This window comes from Cherax quadricarinatus, chromosome 55, assembly GCF_038502225.1.
Source record: "Cherax quadricarinatus isolate ZL_2023a chromosome 55, ASM3850222v1, whole genome shotgun sequence".
Classification (NCBI taxonomy): Eukaryota; Metazoa; Arthropoda; class Malacostraca; order Decapoda; family Parastacidae; genus Cherax; species Cherax quadricarinatus.
In genome coordinates this window covers 20,008,005-20,028,791 of record NC_091346.1, presented here as the reverse complement: position 1 = coordinate 20,028,791, position 20,787 = coordinate 20,008,005, and the positions used below count along the sequence as shown (strand labels likewise).

Below are 20,787 nucleotides of genomic sequence, written 5' to 3'. Positions count from 1 at the left end.
TTGACGTGCTGTTGGAGTGTGAGCAAAGTAACATTTATGAAGGGATTCAGGGAAACCGGCAGGCCGGACTTGAGTCCTGGAGATGTGAAGTACAGTGCCTGCACTCTGAAGGAGGGGTGTTAATGTTGCAGTTTAAAAACTGTAGTGTAAAGCACCCTTCTGGCAAGACAGTGATGGAGTGAATGATGGTGAAAGTTTTTCTTTTTCGGACCATCCTGCCTTGGTGGGAATCGGCCAGTGTGTTAATAATAATAATAATAATAATATATATATATATATATATATATATATATATATATATATATATATATATATATATATATATATATATATGTATATATATATATATATATATATATATATATATATATATATATATATATATATATATATATATATATATATATATATATATATATATATATATATATATATATATATATATATATATATATATATATATATATATATATATATATATACATACATACATACATTTTACACGCCTCTATGAGTAACCAGTTAATACAATATAAAATTTCATTATAATTTTAAAAAGATTGGATTAATTGAGGTGAAGGTTGTGTTGTGTTGTGTTGTTGTAAGCGTTGTGAGAGGCATGGCGGGTGAGGCGTCGCGCTCCTGCCTCACATCTTTACTACAAGTTTGTGTGTTAATATGGTGTTTCTGGGTGAGCTGGGCCTCCAAACTTAATGTCCCGAGAGTGCTCCTCCCTTACAACCATGAGATACCATCCAATTTCACCCTGAAAGTGTTTGAGGGCGGCTGTTATAGGTGGTAAGCATGGGTTTCAAAATTGAGAACTTTGGCGGGGGGTAAACCCGGGATGTGTTGCCTCTATTTTAACTTTTTTATCGACACTTTGTGTTATTTTGCTCCTAGGGATCATAACTAGCAATTCTTTGATGTTATGGACATTCTTAGCCTTTTGAAGGATCGCACATTTTTTTATATAAGTTGTATCAGTACTCCAATAGAAATCCAAGACCTCAGTGGAAATAATTCACTGACTTTTTTGGGGGGTTATCCTAGGTAATTTATACATAAGTTTATTCAGGTATATACAAATACAGTTACATAGATTATCATACATAGCAGCATATATGTAGAGAACCTGGGATAACGTAAAAAAGTCAGTGGCTTATTTCCATTAGGGTCTTATGCTATTTATGTGTGACAATTTGTGTAACTATTTGTACCTGTACCTAAATAAATTAACTTACGTCGACCCTCATTGTTGTTTCTTGTACAACTCTGTTATGTTGGGAGATATTAACAAAAATAATTTGTTTATGGATGTACAGCTCATCAGAGCTAATCAGCGGTTAATTAATATTGACACTCCTGGCCAGTCACAACCAATATAAAGAGAGATGATTTGAATGTCATCCAAGGCGAGCCAGACCCATATCTACCACTGGTGGAGTAAGATAGGATCAATTTTGTTGGAGGATAACCCTAGAAAGTCAGTGGGTCATCATAGACTCGTTTATTTCCATTGTGGTCCTTCAGTTTTATCCTCCAGGATGCGACCCATACCAGTTGACTAACGCTTGGTTACCTACTTACTGCTGGGCGAACAGGGACAGCAGGTGTAAAGAAACATGACCACTCATGCCGGGGATTGAACCATGGACACGCATTGTGCGAAGCGAGAGCATTGCCTACCAAGCCACTACTGGGTTATAATAGGTTCTTTTAAGTTGGGTGCTGTTAGCTTTAATTAGTTTTTCTTACATTTGCACAATATAAAATTATATCAGTCACAAAGCCAACCAAACATGGCATTTTTAGGAATAAATTATGACTAAATTTACTTAAAGACCATAATTACCTAATACTGTAGTGAACTCTGAGGGAAAATCCTGAGGAGATAGATAAGGTTGATTGCATTCAAAATTCTCTTGTAATTTTTTCTGAGGCCTGGTCACAGACCGGGCTGCGGGGGCGTTGACCCCCGGAACTCTCTCCAGGTAAACTCCAGGTATCTACCTAAGGGACTGCATAAACTATTATTAGATTGTAAGCTTAACACATTAACACATATATTACCTGGAGGTTACCTGGAGGTTATTCCGGGGATCAACGCCCCCGCGGCCCGGTCCATGACCAGGCCTCCCGATGGATCAGGGCCTGATCAACTAGGCTGTTACTGCTGGCCGCACGCAGTCCAATGTACGAGCCACAGCCCGGCTGATCCGGCACCGACTTTAGGTATCTGTCCAGCTCTCTCTTGAAGGCAGCCAAGGCTAAGGTATTCTTTAGAATCTTATATAAAGGCAAAAAAACAAATGTATTCTTTTAAGATACCTTTATTGAAGGTGTTTGCCTTGGGACCTTGATCAGGTCAAATATAGTACTACTGTAATTAGTGTAGTTAGGTAATTATCATCAATGGCACAGTCATTGGACAGGGGGGCTAAGGTGGCCTAAGCTTCGCAGTTGCAAATATTTTTTATTTTTTTTCAATTAATCGCTGTTTTCCACTGCATTATATTGACCAATGACCACAAAAGTACAATCTGATAAATGTCACATGTTACTGAAAATCAAGTGTTTTTAAAGAAAATTTCTTTGATATTTTGAGAATCTTATGATTTTAAGGTCTCCCCAGAGTGAAATTTGTATTGACACCCTGTCCCACCCAGACTGAAATCCTGGCTGTGCTACTGATTACCATGAATACATCGGTTTTTCATATTTTCAGGTCGTGTTCAAGAACTGAAGTTGTCAGGCTTTACGAAGTTATAGAAGATGAGTGTGCAAACGAAGTACAGGTGTCTGCCATCAGTCGGTCACCCTCTAGACAAACAGCTATTATCTTGGCTCAAGATACAGGTACGTTTTAATTTTGCATTTTTTTTTTATTTGCCTATTTGTAATTGCCACACACTGCATTCTTAAATATACATCGTACCTCTTTGATCTCCTCCTCCTCTTCTCTTTTTTTGTATATACGCACATGTGATAGTATTGTGCTCTGTCAGTATTTGGAGTGTACAAACTTCAAAAAATTATACAGTAAACAATATGTCCCCAGTAGCAAATTGATAGATTTTTACATGAGAACATTTGTTCTACTCATAAAAAGGCTTTCATGACAAAAAGATACAATTTTACAAGCATTGCTTTTTCACAATCATTGGTTTTTGCCTGCAGGCAGCGGAGGAATTTTACGTTGTGATGTTCTTGTTGACACAATTCATCGATTGGAGATAGTTACTACAACGAGAGAACTGTATGTAGAGGAGGCTCCAGAAGAATTTGAAGTTCGCGCATATGATGACCAAGGTAAGTAAAAAACTAAAGATTTTTTGCAGTTCAGTTAAATGGACACAGGTGCTAGAGGTGGGAAGGGCACTGCCTGTACTCTGGAGGAGGGGTGAGATACTGCAGTTTGTTGGGTTATTTTAATTGTTATGTTGTCACACTTCTGGCATGACATCAATTAAGTGAATGATGGTGAATGTGTTTCTTTTTTGGAGATTACCCTACTTTGGTGAGAGACAGTAGCAAGAAAAAAAATATAAATGCAGATGTGAAATATGATTAATTGAGTGCAGTACTGGCATTGTCTGAAAACTCATGGTAATATTAATGTTAAGGCTCCGACTGTGTTTTTGGATTAAAACGTTGACTTTGAGGTGTATTTTCGTATACTATTTATGGTTGTATTCTTGTTTTCTTGGCCTCATTTGATAGAATGGAAAACACATTATAGAAAAAGAAGTGATTTTGTTTGGTTTTACTATGAAAAGGATGTTGAAATTGAGCTCAAATTGGCAGAAATGTTCAGTTTTTGCCGATGTTCAAGAGTAATCAAATGACGTCATTGTCCAATAAATGTCCAGCTAGCCATTGTAATGCGCAGTCACGAATAGGTTGACGTTATTTACACAGTTATTACAATATTGCAGTAGTCTGCATAACAGTAAATCTTCTATTTTTTGTGTGAATAAAAATTCAAAATAGAAAGCAAGAGTATTATAACAGGGACCTGGAGATGTGACTGATGAACAGAGAAAATGTTATTTTAGTGCCAGGAATGTTTGCATTGTTCATTCTGGACCCTATTTTGAAATTGACATATTTTTTAATATGCATGAAATTGGCCAAATTGCCAATTTCTGACCATTTTATTGGGTAGTTGAAATCGGTAAATGGGCGGTTTCTTGTACTCAGTCGATAGAACAAATGGAGTTCTAAAGAAATAGCTATGAGTTTGATGGACTGGAACAATGGAATTGGCAAATGGGGCTCAAAGTATGCAAAATTGCCGATGCATAAATGTTGCTGAGATGGCTAACTTCGTGAGAGCATAATTCCGTAAGTTTTCCATCAAATTTCGTACTTTTGGTGTCATTATCATCGGGAAAAGATTCTCTTATCATTTCACAAGAATTTTTTTTTTTTTTTTTTTTAAATATTTTGCGACATCAGGAGACACTTCAAGATTTGGGGTTGTGACAGTCAAAGGGTCAATAGAGAAATTCAGGGAAACTGGTGGAGATGCTGTTTTATTGAATAAATTAGTACTGTATGGCATTTAGAGAAAATTTGCCATGGAAAATATTTTAAACATAAGTACAACATGGAATAAGAAAGAGAGAAGTTTGAAAGTCATTATTTAGTGGCAAGAAATTGGGTGACATTTACAGGAGGCACCAGAGAAAATCATAATTTCAACCAGCAGTACATGTATTAAACAATAGTCACCCTGTATTAATGCTGGTAGAATTACCAACTATGTTAGGTAAAAGGGCACAAGTGCAACTAATGTGACATTTTATTGTGGCAACATTTTGCTCTCCAGGATCTTGGTCAAGCTGTTACAGCTTGACAGAGTTGTAACATCTTGACAGAGTTGTAACATCTTGACAGAGTTGTAACATCTCGACAAAGCTGTAACGGCTTGACAAAGCTGTAACAGCTTGACAAAGCTGTAACGGCTTGACAAAGCTGTAATGGGTTGACAAAGCTGTAATGGGTTGACAAAGCTGTAATGGGTTGACAGAGCTGTAACGCCTTGACAGAGCTGTAATGGCTTGACAGAGCTGTAACGGCCTGACAGAGCTGTAACGGCTTGACAAAGCTGTAACGGCTTGGCAAAGCTCTTGGAGAGCGGAACATTCCCACAATAAAATGCCACATTAGTTGCACTTGTACTTTTTACGTAACAAAGGTCTCCTTATGTATATACATGTACCAAAACTACAACAGTAGAGACTGATCCTGTAAAATTTGTTGTTAATGAGAGAAAGCTGGCAGGAAAGTCTGCAAGTTCAACACAGATGGGGGCACTTGGTAAAGAGGAACAAATGCAAATCTTTTAAAATGGTATGTACAGTGGAACCTCAAATTTTGAACTTAATCCGTTCCAGGAGCTAGTTCTAAATTCGAAAAGTCTGAAATTCGAAGCAATGTTTCCCATAAGAAATAATGGAAATACAATTAATCCGTTCCAGAAACCCAAAAATATTCACAAAAAATACATTTTATAGAGATAAATTACAGTTTTACATACACACTACAAATGCTATAGTCTTTAATTGTGTATAGTAATATAAAATAACATTTTTACTTACCTTTATTGAAGATTGGTGATGGCATATGGAAGATAGGGAGGAGAGAGGGAGTTGGGGTTATTGTTTGGAAGGAGAATCCCCCTCCATGAGGACTTCCGATATCAACGCCCTCTCTGGGGTTGCTTCCCTTCTCTATATTTTAATGCCATTAGGACCAGCTTGAGAGTCATTGGACCCCAGTCTCACAAAATAACTGTCTACAGTCCTCTGTTTCTGTCTCACAAAATAACTCTACAGTCCTCTGTTTGTCTCACAAAATAACTGTCCACAATCGTCTGTTTCTCACAAAATAACTCCACAGTCGTATGTTTGTCTCACAAAATAACTGTCCACAATCGTCTGTTTGTCTCACAAAATAACTCCACAGTCGTCTGTTTCTGTCTCACAAAATAACTCCAGTCGTCTGTTTCTGTCTCACAAAATAACTGTCCACAGTCGTCTGTTTGTCTCACAAAATAATTGTCCACAGTCCACTGTACATCCTGGCAAGCTCAACAAGTCTCACTCCAATCTCATACTTCTGTAGTATTTCCTCCTTCACATCTATGGTGTTTCTCACTTTCTTTACCACAGGGGCACCACTAGCAAGTTTCTTTGGGCCCATGGCAGCTTATTTCACAGCCCCACAAGGACTAAACACAATTAAATAATCATATAATGTGTGAATGAGATTGCAGGTTAGTGTTCACTCAGGCATAAACAAAGCTAGACTGCTCACGGCGCCTGCGCGGGGACGAGGACGAGAGCGGGCCAGCGGACAGGTCCTGTACCTGGCGGTCCGAAAATAGGGGCGTGTTCGATAATAGGTACACAGTTTGTCCGAAAAAATTGTCTTACTTTCGAAACGTTTGATATGTGATACGTTCGATTTTTGAGGTTCCACTGTATGAAGGTTAGATAAATTCAATGTGAGACACATCTTGGGAAAAAAGGAGAAGCAGGTTTGCATGTTGGGGGGGTTAAGATGTAGTGTTAGTATAGTAGCTTAGGTATGAAAACATACAAAGATATATTTATAAGTCTAAGAATAATGTTAATAACATAGTAAAAAGAGTTGTAATAGATATTGGGGAAAAATTGTTCTATTCTTAGACCTATTCATTTATTTCTTGCAGGCAATGAATTTACTACATTGGAGGGCATTGAAATGATATGGGATCTTCAGACCTTGGCTGATCGGGGATCTGTAGTGGCTGCACAGACTGTTCTCCGGTGAGCCATTTCCTTAAAACTTGCATTGGAGCATTTTTTTTTTTTACTCTAATTGTAAATATCCAGTAAGGATTTTGTGTTTGTTTACATGTAATGTTTTAATCACCAGATTCATGACATTTGAGGGGTCACCATATGAAATGCCACCCTCTATTGCACCTCTTGAAGAGAGTGGCCGCATGGGTTACATGGTTCTCATTGAAGGAAGACAAACCGGCTCAGCCAGACTTTCAGTTAGGGTTGCTCATCCAGCATATAAGGTTAGTATTTATGACTTTTATATATTAGTAGTATTTACTGGTGGCAAACTATTTCTGGATCTTTGTTGTAAAGAACCCTAGCTTTGTCCTCTAAAAATGAGAGGATGTGAGAGATACTAGTTGATTGTGAGTAGCTACAGGGGGTCACTGGAAGATGAAAAATATGAAAATCCAACTTTCATTATGATTTGTAGCAAATTTATCAGTTTTCAAGAAAAAATTAAATTACTAGAAATTAAGTCTTCAACCTTCATGCAACAGCTGATCATCATCAGTGAGTTCTGCATATTCTTACAGTTAATGAGGGCCCATACAGTGTTAGTATTAGTCTTTTCTTTAAAGTGTGTTACTGTATAAATACAGTATAGATTGTATGTTAATGCTACTGTGAAGTAATTGTATTGATTTTTCTCTCTCAACGAAACAGCCGTATCCCACCAAGGGAGGGTAACCTAAAAAGAAAAATGAATGAAAGTTTTTCTTTTTAAACTTAGTAATTCAGTATATTTATGTTGTTGATTATGGAGATGTTTCAAAAATTGACATCTTATATAGTTTTTCAATTGCAAAACATTTTGACAGAGGTTTCAGTTCTGATGTGTGTGCCTTGGTGTAGCTACTGCAAGTCTTGGTTATTAATAAATGGACAACAGAAAAACATTTTGAACAATAATAATTATCCTAAATTCTTAAATTCACTGAGATACATGATAACATAATGCTTTTTATTCCTCATGGGCAGTGTATCATCCCTGTGGGTTAATTTTTTCATGATAAGGATTTACACTATTTAGTTTTATTTTAAACATTAAAATGTGCACCATTGTGTATTCTGTTATAGCTAGGCCTAACCAGATAATATAATAGTGGGATGCAAATAAAAAAATTGTGAAGCAGTAAAACAATTTCTTCATAAATGGTGTTTTTTAGACATAGCATATGTATCCTACTTTGGAACAAAGTAGAATGACTTGGAGAGTGTATAAATCTGTAGGGGAAGGAAGGTGGGGTAGGGGTCATCCCCGAAATGGTTGGAGGGAGGGGGTAAAGGAGGCTTTGTGGGCAAGGGGCTTGGACTTCCAGCAAGCGTGCGTGAGCGTGTTAGATAGGAGTGAATGGAGACGAATGGTTTTTGGGACCTGACAAGCTGTTGGCGTGTGAGCAGGGTAATATTTAGTTAAGAGATTCAGGGAAACCGGTTATTTTTGTATAGCCGGACTTGAGTCCTGGAACTGGGAAGTACAATGCCTGCACTTTAAAGGAGGGGTTTAGGATATTGGCAGTTTGGAGGGATATGTTGTGTATCTTTATATGTGTATGCTTCTAGACTGTTGTATTCTGAGCACCTCTGCAAAAACAGTGATAATGTGCGAGTGTGGTGAAAGTGTTGAATGATGATGAAAGAAAATCCCCAAAAAAGAAAATACTTTCATCATCATTCAACACTTTCACCACACTCGCACATTATCACTGTTTTTGCAGAGGTGCTCAGAATACAACAGTCTAGAAGCATACACATATAAAGATACACAACATATCCCTCCAAACTGCCAATATCCCAAACACCTCCTTTAAAGTGCAGGCATTGTACTTCCCATTTCCAGGACTCAAGTCCGACTATATGAAAATAACCGGTTTCCCTGAATCCCTTCACTAAATATTACCCTGCTCACACTCCAACAGATCGTCAGGTCCCAAGTACCATTCGTCTCCATTCACTCCTATCAAACACGCTCATACACGCCTGCTGGAAGTCCAAGCCCCTCGCCCACAAAACCTTCCTTACCCCTTCCTTCCAACCTTTTCGAGGACGACCCCTACCCCGCCTTCCTTCCCATACAGATTTATACGCTCTCCATGTCATTCTACTTTGATCCATTCTCTCTAAATGACCAAACCACCTCAACCATCCCTCTTCAGCCCTCTGACCAATACTTTTATTAACTCCACACCTTCTCCTAATTTCCACACTCCGAATTTTCTGCATAATATTTGCACCACACATTGCCCTTAGACAGGACATCTCCACTGCCTCCAACCGCCTCCTCACTGCTGCATTCACAACCTAAGCTTCACACCCATGTAAGAGCGTTGGTACTACTATACTTTCATACATTCCCTTCTTTGCCTCCGTAGATAACGTTTTTTGTCTCCCCATATACCTCAACACACCACTCGCCTTTTTTTTCCTCATCAATTCTATGATTAACCTCATCCTTCATAAATCCATCCGCCGACACGTCAACTCCCAAGTATCTGAAAACATTAATTTCTTCCATACTCCTCCTCCCCAATATAATATTCAATTTTTGTTTATCTAAATCATTTGATACCCTCATCGCCTTACTCTTTTCTATGTTCACTTTCAACTTTCTACCTTTACACACACTCCCAAACTCGTCCACTAACCTTTGCAGTTTTTCTTTATAATCTCCCATAAGCACAGTATCATCAGCAAAACGCAACTGTCAATTCCCATTTTGTATTTAATTCCCCATAATTTAATCCCACCCCTCTCCTGAACACCCTAGCATTTACTTCTTTTACAACCCCATCTATAAATATATTAAACAACCATGGTGACATTACACATCCCTGTCTAAGACCTACTTTTACTGGGAAATAGTCTCCCTCTCTTCTACACACCCTAACCTGAGCCTCACTATCCTTATAAAAACTCTTTACAGCATTTAGTAACTTACCACCTATTCCATATACATGTACTTGCAACATCTGCCACATTGCTCCCCTATCCAGTTTATCATATGCCTTTTCTAAATCCATAAATGCAATAAAAACTTCCCTACTGTTATCTAAATACTGTTCACATATATGCTTCAATGTAAACACTTGATCTACACATCCCCTACCCACTCTGAAACCTCCTTGCTCATCCGCAATCCTACATTCTGTCTTACCTCTAATTCTTTCAATTATAACCCTACCGTATACTTTTCCTGGTACACTCAGTAAACTTATAACTCTATAATTTTTACAATCTCTTTTGCCCCCCTTCCCTTTATATAAAGGGACTATACATGCTCTCTGCCAATCCCTAGGTACCTTCCCCTCTTTCATACATTTATTAAACAAAAATACCAACCACTCCAACATTATATCCCCCCCTGCTTTTAACATTTCTGTCATGATCCCGTCGGTTCCAGCTGCTTTACTCCCTTTCATTCTATATAATGCCTCACGCACCTCCCCCACACTCACATCCTGTTCTTCACTCCTCAAAGATGGTATACCTCCCTGGCCAGTGCATGAAATTACCGCTTCCCTTTCTTCGTGGACATTTAAAAGTTCCTCAAAATATTCTCGCCGTCTACCCAAAACCTCCATCTCCCCATCTACTAACTTTCCTACTCTGTTTATAACTTTCTTAACTTGTTTAACTCCAAAAATTTTTCTTATTTTCATTAAAATGCCTTGACAGTGCCTCTCCCACTCTATCATCTGCTCTCCTTTTGCACTCTCTCACCACTCTCTTCACCTTTTTTTTACTCTCTATATACCCTACTCCTCTTATAACACTTCTGCTTTGTAAAAGCCTCTCATACGCTAACTTTTTCTCTTTTATCACACCCTTTACTTCATCATTCCACCAATCACTCCTCTTTCCTCCTGCACCCACCCTCCTGTAACCACAAACTTCTGCCCCACATTCTATTACTGCATTTTTAAAACTATTCCAACCCTCTTCAACCTCCCCACTACTCATACTTGCACCAGCCCACCTTTCTGCCAATAGTTGATTATATCTCGCCCGAACTTCCTCCTCCCTTAGTTTATACACTTTCACCTCCCTCTTGCTTGTTGTTGCCATTTTCCTCTTTTTCCCATCTACCTCTTACTCTAACTGTAGCTACAACTAAATAATGATTTGATATATCAGTTGCCCCTCTATAAACGTGTACATCCTGGAGCCTACCTATCAACCTTTTATCCACCAATACATAATCTAACAAACTGCTTTCATTACGTGCTATATCATACCTTGTATATTTATCCTCTTCTTCATAAAATATTTATTACTTATTACCAAACCTCTTTCTACACATAGCTCAAAGGCTCCCCATTTTCATTTACCCCTGGCACCCCAAATTTACCTACTACTCCCTCCACAACATTTTTGCCCACTTTAGCATTGAAAATCCCCAACCACCATTACTCTCACTCTTGGTTCAAAACTCCCCACGCATTCACTCAACATTTCCCAAAATCTCTCTCTCCTCTACACTTCTTTCTTCTCCAGGTGCACATTCGCTTACTACAACCCACTTTTCACATCCAACCTTTATTTTACTCCACATAATCCTTGAATCCTTGAATTAATACATTTGTAGTCCCTCTTTTCCTGCCATAACTTATCCTTCAACATTATTCCTACTCCTTCTTTAGCTCTAACTCTATTTGAAACCCCTGACCTAATCCCATTTGTTCCTCTTCACTGAAACTCTCCCACCCCCTTCAGCTTTGTTTCACTTAAAGCCAGGACATCCCGCTTCTTCTCATTCATAACATCCACAATCACCTCTCTCTTATCATTTGTACAACATCCACGCACATTCAGACTTCCCACTTTGACAATTTTCTTCTTATTCTTTTTAGTAATTATTACAGGAAAAGGGGTTACTAGCCCATTGTTCCCGGCATTTTAGTTGACTCTTACAACATGCATGGCTTATGGAGGAAAGATTCTTATTCCACTTCCCCATGGATATAAAAGGAAAAGTAATAAGACCAAGAACTATTAAGATAAAAATCAAAGAAAACCCAGATGAGTGTGTATAAATAAACATGTACATGTATGTGTAGTGTGACCTAAGTGTAAGTAGAAGTAGCAAGACGTACCTGTAATCTTGCATATTTATGAGACAGACAAAAGACACCAGCAATCCTACCATCATGTAAAACAATTACAGGCTTTCATTTCACACTCACTTGGCAGGACGGTAGTACCCCCCTGGGTGGTTGCTGTCTACCAACCTACTACCTAATGAGATATAATTAGATATTGCATTGACAGAACTGTAGGTATGCTCAATGTTGAGTGTTAGATGAAAGCTGGCTTTCTGTACAATTTTCATGTCAATTTGTACTGTTTGAATAAAAAAAATTAATTTACAATATGATTTTTTGGTTGAATCTTTACAGCACCTGGCTCCTTCTTCAGTTGATCTCATGGTTGTGGCAAATCTACTGTTGGACCCAGCAGATGTTCATGTCCTACCACACACTGCTGTACTGTACACAGTCTTCCAGATCAAACAAGGACATCTTTCTGTCATTGATTTACCAGCATCACAGTTTTACTTGCAAGTGTGTAATTCCTTAAGTATTTTTGTAAATATAATTTGCAACTGATATATCGTATCATTATTTAGTTGTAGCTACAGTTAGAGTAAGAGGTAGATGGAACAAGAGGAAAATGGTAACAACAAGTAAGAGAGAGGTGAAAGTGTATAAACTAAGGGAGGAGGAAGTTTGGGTGAGATATATGAAACTATTGGCAGAAAGGTGGGCTAGTGCAAGTGTGAGTAGTGGGGGGGGGGTTGAAGAGGGTTGGAATAGTTTTAAAAATGCAGTATTAGAATGTGGGGCAGAAGTTTGTGGCTATAGGAGGGTGGGTGCAGTAGGAAAGAGGAGTGATTGGGGGAATGATGAAGTAAAGGGTGTGATAAAAGAGAAAAAGGTAGCTTATGAGAGGTTTTTACAAAGCAGAAGTGTTATAAGAAGAGCAGAATGTATGGAGAGTAAAAGAAAGGTGAAGAGAGTGGTGAGAGAGTCCAAAAGGAGAACAGATGATAAAGTGGGAGAGGCACTGTCAAGAAATTTGATGAAAAGAAAAAATTTTGGAGTGAGTTAAACAAGTTAAGCAAGCCTAGGGAACAAATGGATTTGTCAGTTAAATACAAGAGTAGGGGAGTTAGTAGATGGGGAGCTGGAGGTATTGGGTAGATGGCGGGAATATTTTGAGAAACTTTTAAATGCCGACGAAGAAAAGGAGGCGGTAATTTCGTGCATTGGCCAGGGAGGTATACCATCTTTCAGGAGTGAAGAAGAGCAGGATGTGAGTGGGGGGGGAGGTGCATGAGGCATTACGTAGAATGAAAGGGGGTAAAGCAGCTGGATAACAAATGTATGAAAGAGGGGAAGGTACCTAGGGATTGGCAGAGAGCATGTATAGTTCCTTTATATAAAGGGAAGAGGGACAAAAGAGATTGTAAAAATTATAAAGGAATTAGTTTACTGATGTAGGGTGAAATGACAGTAGTTTGTTGGATTATGTATTGGTAGATAAAAGACTGTTGAGTAGACTTCAGGATGTACATGTTTATAGAGGGGCCACAGATATATCAGATCACTTTTTAGTTGTAGCTACACTGAGAGTAAAAGGTAGATGGGATGCAAGGAGAATAGAAGCATCAGGGAAGAGAGAGGTGAAGGTTTACAAACTAAAAGAGGAGGCAGTTAGGGTAAGATATAAACAGCTATTGGAGGATAGATGGGCTAATGAGAGCATAGGCAGTGGGGTTGAAGATGTATGGGGTAGGTTTCGGAAAGTAGTGTTAGTGTTCAGCATAACTTTGTGGTTACAGGAAAGTGGGTGCGGGAGGGAAGAGGAGCGATTGGTGGAATGATGTAAAGAGAGTAGTAAGGGAGAAAAAGTTAGCATATGAGAAGTTTTTACAAAGTAGAAGTGATGCAAGGAGGGAAGAGTATATGGAGAAAGAGAGAGAGGTTAAAAGAGTGGTGAAGCAATGTAAAAAGAGAGCAAATGAGAGAGTGGGTGAGATGTTATCAACAAATTTTGTTGAAAATAAGAAAAAGTTTTGGAGTGAGATTAACAAGTTAATCAAGCCTAGAGAACAAATGGATTTGTCAGTTAAAAATAGGAGAGGAGAGTTATTAAATGGAGAGTTAGAGGTATTGGGAAGATGGAGGGAATATTTTGAGGAATTGTTAAATGTTGATGAAGATAGGGAAGCTGTGATTTCGTGTATAGGGCAAGGAGGAATAACATCTTGTAGGAGTGAGGAAGAGCCAGTTGTGAGTGTGGGGGAAGTTCGTGAGGCAGTAGGTAAAAATGAAAGGGGGTAAGGCAGCCAGGATTGATGGGATAAAGATATAAATGTTAAAAGCAGGTGGGGATATAGTTTTGGAGTGGTTGGTGCAATTATTTAATAAATATATGGAAGAGGGTAAGGTACCTAGGGATTGGCAGAGAGCATGCATAGTTCCTTTGTATAAAGGCAAATGGGACAAAAGAGAGTGCAAAAATTATAGGGGGATAAGTCTGTTGAGTATACCTGGTAAAGTGTATGGTAGAGTTATTATTGAAAGAATTAAGAGTAAGACGGAGAATAGGATAGCAGATGAACAAGGAGGCTTTAGGAAAGGTAGGGGGTGTGTGGACCAGGTGTTTACAGTGAAACATATAAGTGAACAGTATTTAGATAAGGCTAAAGAGGTCTTTGTGGCATTTATGGATTTGGAAAAGGCGTATGACAGGGTGGATAGGGGGGCAATGTGGCAGATGTTGCAAGTGTATGGTGTAGGAGGTAGGTTACTGAAAGCAGTGAAGAGTTTTTACGAGGATAGTGAGGCTCAAGTTAGAGTATGTAGAAAAGAGGGAAATTTTTACCGAGTAAAAGTAGGCCTTAGACAAGGATGTGTGATGTCACCGTGGTTGTTTAATATATTTATAGATGGGGTTGTAAGAGAAGTAAATGCGAGGGTCTTGGCAAGAGGCGTGGAGTTAAAAGATAAAGAATCACACACAAGTGGGAGTTGTCACAGCTGCTCTTTGCTGATGACACTGTGCTCTTGGGAGATTCTGAAGAGAAGCTGCAGAGATTGGTGGATGAATTTGGTAGGGTGTGCAAAAGAAGAAAATTAAAGGTGAATACAGGAAAGAGTAAGGTTATGAGGATAACAAAAAGATTAGGTGATGAAAGATTGAATATCAGATTGGAGGGAGAGAGTATGGAGGAGGTGAACGTATTCAGATATTTGGGAGTGGACGTGTCAGCGGATGGGTCTATGAAAGATGAGGTGAATCATAGAATTGATGAGGGAAAAAGAGTGAGTGGTGCACTTAGGAGTCTGTGGAGACAGAGAACTTTGTCCTTGGAGGCAAAGGGGGAATGTATGAGAGTATAGTTTTACCAACGCTCTTATATGGGTGTGAAGCATGGGTGATGAATGTTGCAGCGAGGAGAAGGCTGGAGGCAGTGGAGATGTCATGTCTGAGGGCAATGTGTGGTGTGAATATAATGCAGAGAATTCGTAGTTTGGAAGTTAGGAGGAGGTGCGGGATTACCAAAACTGTTGTCCAGAGGGCTGAGGAAGGGTTGTTGAGGTGGTTCGGACATGTAGAGAGAATGGAGCGAAACAGAATAACTTCAAGAGTGTATCAGTCTGTAGTGGAAGGAAGGCGGGGTAGGGGTCGGCCTAGGAAGGGTTGGAGGGAGGGGGTAAAGGAGGTTTTGTGTGCGAGGGGCTTGGACTTCTAGCAGGCATGCGTGAGCATGTTTGATAGGAGTGAATGGAGACAAATGGTTTTTAATACTTGACGTGCTGTTGGAGTGTGAGCAAAGTAACATTTATGAAGGGATTCAGGGAAACCGGCAGGCCAGGCTTGAGTCCTGGAAATGGGAAGTACAGTGCCTGCACTCTGAAGGAGGGGTGTTAATGTTGCAGTTTAAAAACTGTAGTGTAAAGCACCCTTCTGGCAAGACAGTGATGGAGCGAATGATGGTGAAAGTTTTTCTTTTTCGGGCCACCCTGCCTTGGTGGGAATCGGCCAGTGTGTTAATATGTTAATAAGTTTACTGAGTATACCAGGAAATGCGTATGGTAGGGTTATTATTGAAAGAATTAGAGGCAAGACAGAATGTAGGATTGCGGATGAGCAAGGAGATTTTAGAGTGGGTAAGGGAAGTATAGGTCAAGTGTTTATATTGAAGCATATATGTGAACAGTATTTAGATAAAGGTAGAGAAGTTTTCATTGCATTTATGGATTTAGAAAAGGCATATGATAGAGTGGATAGGGGAGCAATGTGGCAGATGTTGTAAGTACAGTGGACCCTTGACCAACGCTGGCATCGTATAACGTTAAATCCAACTAGCGATACATTTTAACGCAAAAAATTTGCCTCGACTAGCGCTAAAAAACTCGACCAACGCGATTCATTCTGTTCGAGACACATCCATTTGTGGCCTGAGCGCGCCTTACTTGTCCCGTGGGTGCCAGTGTTTACAAGCCAACCAGCCACCGCGGTCCCATCCAAACATACAATCGGAACATTTCATATTATCCCAGCATTTTTAGTGATTGCACCTGCAAAATAAGTCACCATGGGCCCCAAGAAAGCTTCTAGTGCCAACCCTACAGCAAAAAGGGTGAGAATTACTATGGATATGAAGAAAGAGATCATTGCTCAGTATGAAAGTGGAGTGCGTGTCTCCGAGCTGTCCAGGTTGTACACAAAACTCCAAGAGTTGGTGGAGGAGGATAAATGATGAACTAACCACTGATGAGCTGCAAGATCATCTTCAACAGCAAGAGGCCAGACCTGAGGAAACTACTCCGGAGGAGGGGATAGAGAAATTGAGGAAGTTGCCTACTTCAAAGTTTAAGGAAATGTGTGCAATGTGGCTTAAAGTGCAAACCTTTTTTGATGAAAATCACCCTCACACAGCTACTGCAAGCTGTGTTGGCAGGCAGTACACTGAGAATGTTGTGAAACACTTTAGGAATGTCATAAAGGAACAGGAGGTACAGGCCTCTATGTTGTGCGACAGAGGTCCAGTGACTCTCAAGCTGGTCCTAGTGGCATTAAAAGAAGGGAAGTAACCCCGGAAAAGGACTTGACACCTCAAGTCCTAATGGAAGGGGATTCCCCTTCTTAACACTAGCATCATCCACACACTCCCCTCCCATCCCATCAATCATCACCAGATCTTCAATAAAGGTAAGTGTCATGTAATTGTACATGTCTTCTTCGGTTTGTGTGTATTAAAATTAATATTTCATGTGGTAAAAAAAATTTTGTTCAATACTTTGGGGTGCCAGGAATGGATTAATTTGATTTCCATTATATGGGGAAAATTAACTCGACTAACGATAAGCTCTCAGGAACGGATTAATATCGTTGGTCGAGGGTCCACTGTATATGGAATAGGTAGTAAGTTGCTAAATGTTGTAAAGAGTTTTTAAAATTAAAATTAATATTTCATGTGGTAAAAAAAATTTTGTTCAATACTTTGGGGTGCCAGGAATGGATTAATTTGATTTCCATTATATGGGGAAAATTAACTCGACTAACGATAAGCTCTCAGGAACGGATTAATATCGTTGGTCGAGGGTCCACTGTATATGGAATAGGTAGTAAGTTGCTAAATGTTGTAAAGAGTTTTTATAGGATAGTGAAGCTCAGGTTAGGGTGTGTAGAAGAGAGGGAGATTACTTCCCAGTAAAAGTAGGTCTTAGACAGGGATGTGTAATGTCACCATGGTTGTTTAATGTATTTATAGATGGGGTTGTAGAAGAAGTAAATGCTAGGGTGTTGGGGAGAGGGGTGGGATTAAATTATGGGGAATCAAGTACAAAATGGGAATTGACAGTTACTTTTTGCTGATGATACTGTGCTTATGGGGGATTCTAAAGAAAATAACAAAAAAGGCACAATACCGAAACGTCTCCGTAAGCTTCTCTCTTTTATGTGCGGGTTATTTGTGTATTCTAAAGAAAAATTGCAAAGGTTAGTGGACGAATTTGGGAGAGTGTAAAGGTAAAAAGTTGAAAGTGAACATGGAAAAGAGTAAGGTGATAAGGGTATCAAATGATTTAGATAAAGAAAAATTGGATATCAAATTGGAGAGTAGTAGTATGGAAGAAGTGAATGTTTTCAGATATTTGGGAGTTGACGTGTCAGCGGAGGGATTTATGAAGGATGAGGTTAACTTTAGAATTGATGAAGGAAAAGAGGTGAGTGGTGTGTTGAGGTATATGTGGAGACAAAAAACGTTATTTATGGACGCAAAGAAGGGAATGTATGAAAGTATATTGGTACCAACACTTATATGGGTGTGCAGCTTTGGTTGTAAATGCTGCAGTGAGGAGACAGTTGGAGGCAGTGGAGATGTCCTGTCTAAGGGCAATATGTGGTGTAAATATTATGCAGAAATTTCCGAGTGTGGAAGTTAGGAGATGGTGTGGAGTTAATAAAAGTATTAGTCAGAGGGATTGTTGAGGTGGTTTGCTCATTTAGAGAGAATGGATCAAAGTAGAATGACATGGAGAGTGTATAAATCTGTAGGGGAAGGAAGGCGGGGTAGGGGTTGTCCTCGAAAAGTTTGGAGGGAGGGGGTAAAGGAGGTTTCATGGGCGAGGGGCTTGGACTTCCAGCAAGCGTGCGTGAGCGTGTGAGATAGGAGTGAATGGAGACGAATGGTATTTGGGACATGAGCTGTTGGAGTGTGAGCAGGTAATACTTAGTGAAGGGATTCAGGGAAACCGGTTATTTTTATATAGCCTGACTTGAGTCCTGGAAATGGGAAGTACAATGCCTGCACTTTAAAGGAGGGGTTTGGGATATTAGCAGTTTGGAGGGATACGTTGTGTATCTTTATAAGGTGTATGTTTCTAAACTGTTGTATTCTAAGCACTTCTGCAAAAACTGTGATTGTGTGAGTGAGGTGAGTGTTGAATGATGATGAAAGTATTTTTGTTTTGGAGATTTTCTTTCTTTTTGGGTCACCCTGCCTCAGTGGGAGATGGCCAACCTGTTTAAATATATATATATATATATATATATATATATATATATATATATATATATATATATACTCACACACACACACACACACACACTCACACTCACTCACACACACACACACACACACACACACACACACACACACACACACACACACACACACACACACACACACACACACACACACACACACACACACACACACACACACACACACACACACACACACACACACACACACACACACACACACACACACACACACACACACACACACACACACACACACACACACACACACACACACACACACACACTCACACTCACACTCTCTCTCTCTCTCTCTACCTGGTATATGCTACTGTTCTTGTCACATGCTTCTGAAGATATGTAGTTGATCACGCAAGCACTCAAGCATTCAGTATACCTGTGCAAGGTGTCCACAAAGTTGTGCATCATAGGAAAACCATATTTATTTGTAAAGATGGCTACATCAGTTTTTCAAAAGTGCATCTCAGTACAGTAGGACCCCACTTATATGGCGGGTTAGGTTTCAAGAAGTCGCCGGAAAGCAGACATCGCCGGAAGGCGATGGCATATAAATGCCAGACAACAAATTTACACTAAATTATATTAAGTTAGTAATAGAACTAGGCATTAAAAACACACAAAGTAAAATACATTCACAGTACATTCATTACTTATCTTGAAGTATTTGTAATCTTAATGTAGGGAGAGAGGTGAATAGTACTTATTTGTAGGAAGTCAGGTGTAGGTAGCCCTGGCTTCCCGTCTCATACTTAATATACGATATTTAAAACATCCCAGAGAGTTAAAATACTCATACACTACACTCATTATTTACCTTAAAATATGTGTAGTCTTAATATAGGAAGAGAGGCGAGTAGTATTTATTTGTAGGAAGTCAGTGTAGGTAGCCGGTAGGTGTAGCCTGCCTGTGCTTCACGAGTAGTATTTATTTGTAGGAAGTCAGTGTAGGTAGCCGGTAGGTGTAGCCTGCCTGTGCTTCACCTACCGGCTACCTACACTGTGGCCCAGAGCCATATTATTAGCATTTACATACCTTGTTCACTGAATTTAATCGTTTCTAACAACTACCTTTAGATGCCATCATAAACGAAGGGAGAAGTAATGAATAATTCATGCCGAAAATTGTGAACAAAAGCGGAGTGAGGGAGTGGCTGGGCCAAACGCAGATTCATACACGTTTTCTCTGATGGCTGAGCAAAGAAAACATGATGTTGTCCCTCCGGCCGGCTACCACACAGGTCCACAAGTATATTATTATCAGAGTACGTACGTGTAAAATATGCAATAAATGCCAGACAACAAGTTTACACTAACTAATATTAAGTTAGCAATAGAAATAGGCATTAAAAACACAACAAAAAGGTAAGATACACACAGAGTACACTTATTACTTGCCTTAAAATATTAATAATATGTGAAAGGTGAGTGGCAGGGTGTTTATTAAATAAAAGCAGAATGGCACACCATCCTCCTCTAACTTGGTACTTAAAGCAAGAGGCTTACGACTTCTCTTTTTATCACAGCTAAGCTTAGACGCCATCGTCAATGAGAGCCAACTAGTTAACGAAAGAGTAAACGAGAGAGAGAACGAGATACAGAGTTCAAACAATGTAAGAATACAAACTGAACAGGTAGTGGGCGATCACTTGGTCAGGCAAAATAAATGCATATTAATATGTGTCTACTTTTAGTTCATTCACATACGTTTGTAAGAGTTTGTAAAACATCTACCTCAATATTTTTATTATAATAATACAGTGGACCCCCGGTTAACGAACTTTTTTCATTCCAGTAGTATGTTCAGGTGCCAGTACTGACCGAATTTTTTCCCATAAGGAATATTGTGAAGTAGATTAGTCCATTTCAG

General features: G+C 39.2%; 1 protein-coding gene across 1 annotated transcript in view; it reads left to right on the top strand.

Annotated features, from left to right (window-relative positions):
* Positions 1 to 608: 608 nt before the first annotated feature.
* Gp210 (nucleoporin 210) overlaps positions 609 to 20,787 on the top strand; it is a gene marked incomplete at its 3' end in the record, with an annotated part of 78,295 nt that continues 58,116 nt past the window's right edge. Inside the window, 6 exon segments of the mRNA XM_070096896.1 lie at positions 609 to 798; positions 2,729 to 2,859; positions 3,181 to 3,312; positions 6,722 to 6,818; positions 6,928 to 7,078; positions 12,239 to 12,403. Coding sequence (XP_069952997.1) covers positions 620 to 798; positions 2,729 to 2,859; positions 3,181 to 3,312; positions 6,722 to 6,818; positions 6,928 to 7,078; positions 12,239 to 12,403 — 855 coding nt within the window.